The following is a 6,000-nucleotide window of genomic DNA, read 5'->3' as shown; positions in this document are numbered from 1 at the left end:
GTGCCAGATATGGTATGAACACATGAGTGACAAGGCTTTCTCTAACCGCACACATCCTAGTGAATCACTCCCATTCAAGGCTGGAAATTAATGTCATGTGAAGGGTCTCTGAGTCACACAGACCTCAGATCAGAGTAGGAAGGAGGCGACTCTCACTCTGCATGAACCCAACTGGATGTGAATGGACCAATGGAATCGATGATAAATGATCATAAATTTGATCATAATTGTTTAAAATTCTGATCAACAAATGACTCTAATTATTATAAAAATAATGTTGTTGACGATGCATTAGCTGTCGCTGCAGAGAGGTGGCGTAATGACTCTTATTGTGGAGGTCACAAGCGGAAGCCACGTCTTTGACTACCGCCCCCTCCTTTAAAAGCTGCAGCCTCCGGTCTTGACAGAAACTTGAGTCCGCTGGTGCGGGAAGAGGTTCGTTCCCGCTCGCCGTCAGTTCCTTCACCTTCCCACGGTCACAATGAGGCGGAAAGAGAAGCGGCTGCTCCAGTTCGCTGGACTCCTGGTGGCGGTTCTGCTCTTCCTCCCGAACGTGGGACTGTGGTCTTTGTACCGGGACCGGGTCTTTGACAACTCGCAGGATGTAGCGGATGGTTCCGGAGGGATGTCGCCGCTGCAGGTGAGACAAGCTCGGTTCTGTTCTGTGGGTCAGCTGGGTCACATTTGCCTGAACAGACGCGGTTCTGTTGGAGCGACGTATTGATGTGGACCCATGTGAGCGACCACCATTGTGGACTTCACCTTTAGACACTGAATTGCTCTGATGATGATAAAGAAAATATCTGTTAAAACGACAGAAAAGCTATTCATATAATTTATTTGAAACCGAAATAGTTCTACAATAAGTTACAGTAATTCATGATATGTTTACTTGTGGAGCATAACGGAACAAAAACTCACTTCAAAACAGTACAAAACCGGTTTTAAAATTACTAGAGATTTTGTTATGTCGTGTAATATCAGTCCATCTTTTTAAAAACTATATATTTTACACCTAATAAAAGATGAAATTAGCACAAAATATTGTAGTAACGATTAAAAACATTCATAATTTTATGAAAGGTAAATGGCACATACTTAATAATTAAATAAACATTAATAATAAATATATATATATTTTAAATACAGGTCTATATATTCGAATGCCAACGTTGTGACAGACTGAACTGAAGGTTCTGATATATGATATTATGGAGCTGAACATTCCTCAGCGCTGTGTGTTCCTGCAACAGTTCTGACTCAGTTTGATTCCCACCTGATCGACATCGACAGCAGTTTCTCCTCAATGAAGCTGCGGGGAGCTGGAAAGAACTCCCAGATTGACGCTGGCTCCTTCTGACGTACTCACATCGAGTATTCACTTGAATTAAATCAGCTGTTTCTGCTGAGTGGAATTGAGTCCAGAAGCTTAGAGTCCTACTGTCGATGGTGACAGTTGAGCGCAGCAGACAGCGCCGAATATGACCGGGGCGGGCGGCTAGAGCTGAACTGGGACCGTTGAAGGAACCAGTTCTTCAAGTATTGATGTTGTCTATTGTCCAATATTACTCACTAATGGACAAATGTAAATCTAATTGAAAAAAAAAGAAAATATACATTTAATTCCAATATATATTCCTCTTCCTCTGTGTGAGTCACTTGCGATGCCAACCTCTGTACCTGTGTTAAATTAACTCTGTTTTTGTTGAGAAGTGGATCAGAGGCATCAGGTTTTGGTTTGATCTTGTATAATCTCCACTTAAAAACACAACCTCACAGCTCCAGGTTGGTTGGATGTCCTTGTGCAAGACATTAGAGTAGTTAATTCCTCTCAAGTGCGCGATGAAAAACATCTTACAGACCAAAGCAAACACAGATTTCAGAGTCTCTGAAGCAGATTCTCCTCTAATTCTGAGCAGGGTTTCGGCTTAACCGTGTTCAGTGCCACGGAGAGCCTTACGCCTGCCTGCTGTTGTGTGCTTCAGATGAAGTTCTGAATATCTAACAGTATTGTATTGTTTGAATGAGTTTACAGTTCCCCGCTACTGAATATTATCAGTGAGAGCTGTGGAGAGGTTTATTTATATGTTTTTCAGAGTGTGAAATCAACATTCTTGCTATATTTCCCAGGTCAGCACGAAGAAATTCTTTAGAATAAAGCAGTCACTTATGTTGCTTCAAGAATGTGTCAGGTACATTTCAGGACCTTGGACAGCGTCGGGAGGAACGAGGACCAAGAACCTGTCGCAATGAGATGTTGTAATTCCTGGAATTTTTTTTTCATTTTCCGACTTCCTGGCATGTGAAAACACTTGACTTGTTTCGGAAGTCAGAGCTGAAGACCTTGTGGAAGCTGTATCATTGTGAGAGTGCGGAGGGGAGGTTACCTGCACCAGAGAGATGAAGGAGTAAAGGAGAGGATGGAGGATGTGAGAGTGTGTGCAGGACGGTGCCTGTCTTTGGACTGTTGTGTGTGCTTGGTCCTTGTTTAAACACTGATAAAACGCACTCCACTCCTGCAAACTTCAGTGTTAGCAGGTTGCCACCTAAGTTGTGGTGGCGCCAAACTGCGGACCTCCATAATAGAAGCAGGAAATGATTGTAGGAGGGTTGTTGTTCGACTCACACGACGAGAGGAGTTTCTTAGTGTCAAAATCTACACAACACAAAAGTAATTCAAGTGTTTATCTTTAGGCAAAATGTTGCTTTAATGAAAGTTTGATTTTATTGAGAAACATTCAGATGCCTGGATTTAAACCCCCTGCAGCTGTGTGGTCCATTCAAAAGTCAATGCTCTGTTATCGAAGATGATCAAAGACTGATCCTTGGTGTCTGTGCTTCAGCCCTGGAACATCGACTCCAGCGCAGAGCTGTGTAACTCCGCTGGAGATTTCTGAATCAGGACAAATGGTGATTTGGGTTCTTCCCTCCCTCCGGCTCATTAGAGCTTCATTGGAGAGGCTGCAGAATCAATACTCTAATCCCACTCAGGCTTTCCCTCATCGGTCCGGTTTGTAGAAGAGATTGTTCTCCGTCGGCTTGTCGCTGCAGAGCGAGGCCGACAGACGCGGCGGGGAGAGATCACAGCAGATAAAACACGGCGTAGAACCAGATGAATTCTGGCGCAGATGAAATGGAATCTGAGCGAACATCATCTGGGCTCATTGTTTGTTAAATATTGATTTGCTCTCCAGAAGAGGAAGAGACCGGCCTCGTTCGCACAGTTTAGGAAGTCTTTTGTTAGTGAGAGATCTGACTCTGTCTCAGAGGTCAGCGATGGAGATTTGATTTCAAAACCTTCCGTTGGGAATCGTTCCATTTCCGACTTGGTTTGGAAAGCTGCAGCCGGATTGACAGAACACCTTCATCTCCGCTATCCATCTCCAACATTCTTATGTCAAACCCTCCACTTAACTCCAAAACTTCTGTCCCTCAGTTATGATGTCACGATTGCTGTTATAAATGTCACACCTGAAATGTTAAATCGTCATCTGTGCTGCCTGACTGTGGAGAGATGCAAGTGGCGCAGGCGTCCCTTATGAAGTTTGTGTTTAAATGTCACACTCCGACTTTCCCGGCACGAAACGTTCCTTCTGTCAGCCGTCCAGGTTGCAGTGTTCGCCCCAGCTTTTAAACTCCTTCAAAGCGGTTTATTAATAAGCTCTAAGCGGCTGCGGACTGTTCTCCGGTGATAACAGGGACCGGCGCTCCCTCCTGACTTCCTGTTGCCGGTTGTTCGAGAGCGACTTTGAAACAGGAAAGACATGAAGAGGAGGATGAGCCGGTGTTCTTTGAGTCCTCTTGGCTTTTACTGCGCCCCCTTGTGTCCGATTAGAGATGCTTAGGAACCTCAGCTCCTGTTTAAAAGACTGAGTTTTTTGTTGTATTGAAGAGGTAGAAAAAGAAGGAACTTAGAAGCAGCTTTGAAGAATGAAGGTTGGAAACAGGAGGTGGACGGCGTGAAATCGACTTTGACCTTCACAATGTATTTGAATTGATATCATGAAAAGCACTTACTGACAAACAAGGTGTTATGCTAGGTTCCATATCACTTTCCACTGCAGCTTTCCTGTGCTCATTGCATTTGTTCTCTTATCAGAGGATGGGTTTGGGGGCAGCGGCCCAGACTTCTGTCTCCTCTGAGTCCTCCAGCTCTACAGGGGGAATACCAAGGTCACTCCAGAGTCAACTCGCTTCCCTTGCTGGAGCTGTGGTTCTCTGCTGTCTCTCCTTGACTTCTTTTCGTGAGGTGAGAGCAGAACGATCTTTGTCTTCAGTCCTCATGACTTGGAGACACTTCACTGAATGTGCAAGATGTAAAGACCCTGACAGAAGAACCAAACTTTGATCCACACCAGTTCGGCTGTTCTCTCTGAGGTAGAAAGAATATTTCAGTTCCCTCTGAGGAAGCTCCCTGTCGACAAAGCTCGTGAGTGGGAGCAGGTGGACAGTGCGGCCTCGCTGGGCTCAGATAATGACTCCTTCAGGGAGGACTGTGGCCTCGCTGAGCTGCTCTCCTGAAGAGTATTACAGAGCGCCACCTGCAGATCTGCAGCAGCGAGATAATCAACGTCCATCTGCTCTGTTCGTTGTTCAGTAAGATAATCCCTGACTGACAAATGAGGTGAAGGAGCAAGGCTCCTTGTGGGACTCAAACAACCAGAGGAAGAAACAAATGCACGTCCTTGTTAGAAGAAAAGGTTAAAGTGAAGGAGGCTTTCACAAGCTGCAGCTGAAACTGCTGACTAGGAGAAGATGGGGGAGAAAAGCCAGAAATAGGAAAAAAGTTTGAAGTTAGAAGAAGAAGGAACTGAAGAGAAGGTTTGAATAATGAAGGTCGGAAACAGGCGGAATGTGAGGTGAACAACTTAAAACTTAGAAGAAGTCGATCTAGAAGGACGATTCGAATGAGGAGATTGAAAGAAAACCTCAACAAGAAAGAGATAAGGAGGAGGGAATGGAGAGGAAAGTCAGAAGAAACACGTGGAAACCTTAGAAGGTTTCTTTCTGAGATGTTCAAATGAGAGACATCCTTTCCTCCACGCTGCCCCCAGGCGGACATCTCTCCAGTCCAGGAGACGTCCTGTCAAGGTGACCACCATCGTCTTCTTTTGGAGGAACAGAGGTTCTACTGTGAATCTCTCCTGGATGACTAAGCTTCTATCTCCAAGAGGAAATTCATGTATATAGCTGGTGATCACAGGTAAGATCAGAAACATGCTGGTCTTTGTCTTTTGGCTCAGCTCTTTCTTCACAGTGATACTAAGTCCTCATGATTCAAGACACCAATCTGTCAGTCCTTCTCCAGCTGCCTTCTCCAATCTATTATTTTGTCCTTCTACTCCTCCTGACAGCATTGAAGAGAAGGTCTGAAGAAGACGGAAATGAAAAGCTTTATTACACATGCAAAAACATAAATAGTAAAGCTACATGCTGCTTCACAGCTGCATGTGGTCTGCTGGCCGTGCCTTGATCACTGGGCTGTAGAGACCATCAGTTTGGGTCAGCGATGTTCTGCTCTCGTCTGTGAAGTGGCTGAAGGTGGAGGGGAGACACGGGGGAGCGAGAGGGAGACAGATAATTGCATCTCTGGGGGCTGTAATGGAGCTATCTGTGGAAGATCTGAACAAAAGAAGAAAATCTTTTCCCTCCGTGTCGGCCGGTTCTCCACAGAAGTCAGCGAGACGTGATGATCGACACTTGACGGACTTCCAGACAAAAGCAGCCGGCTGTGTTTGACTTCTGCCTCTCACTTTGATGCCTCAGTCCCGTCGAGTCACCTTTTGTTTGGGTTGTCAGTTCTATTTCTGACTCTGCCTTGAGCTTGGTCCTAAATTCCACGTCTGCGTGGTTGGTCTCAGTATTCCCCGCGCCGCTCCAGTGTCGCTCTCCAGGTCCAGATCCATCTCAAGCATCTTCCCAAAACAGCGCTTGACCTGCCATCGATTCCCACGGAGGAGTTCAGGGACCTGCCGATGTTGTTGTGAGAGCAGATCCCTC

General features: G+C 45.5%; 1 protein-coding gene across 1 annotated transcript in view; it reads left to right on the top strand.

The window, feature by feature from the left end:
• Window positions 1-425: 425 nt before the first annotated feature.
• The window catches only part of LOC128748682 (polypeptide N-acetylgalactosaminyltransferase 10-like), a 30,388-nt gene continuing 24,813 nt past the window's right edge, over window positions 426-6,000 (top strand). Inside the window, exon 1 of the mRNA XM_053847628.1 lies at window positions 426-640. Within this exon, the coding sequence (XP_053703603.1) occupies window positions 482-640 (159 nt within the window). The 5' untranslated portion in view covers window positions 426-481. The remainder of the gene's footprint in view (window positions 641-6,000) is intronic.

This window comes from Synchiropus splendidus, chromosome 17 (genome assembly GCF_027744825.2).
Source record: "Synchiropus splendidus isolate RoL2022-P1 chromosome 17, RoL_Sspl_1.0, whole genome shotgun sequence".
Lineage (NCBI taxonomy): Eukaryota > Metazoa > Chordata > Actinopteri > Syngnathiformes > Callionymidae > Synchiropus > Synchiropus splendidus.
This window is presented reverse-complemented; position numbering and strand designations above follow the sequence as displayed.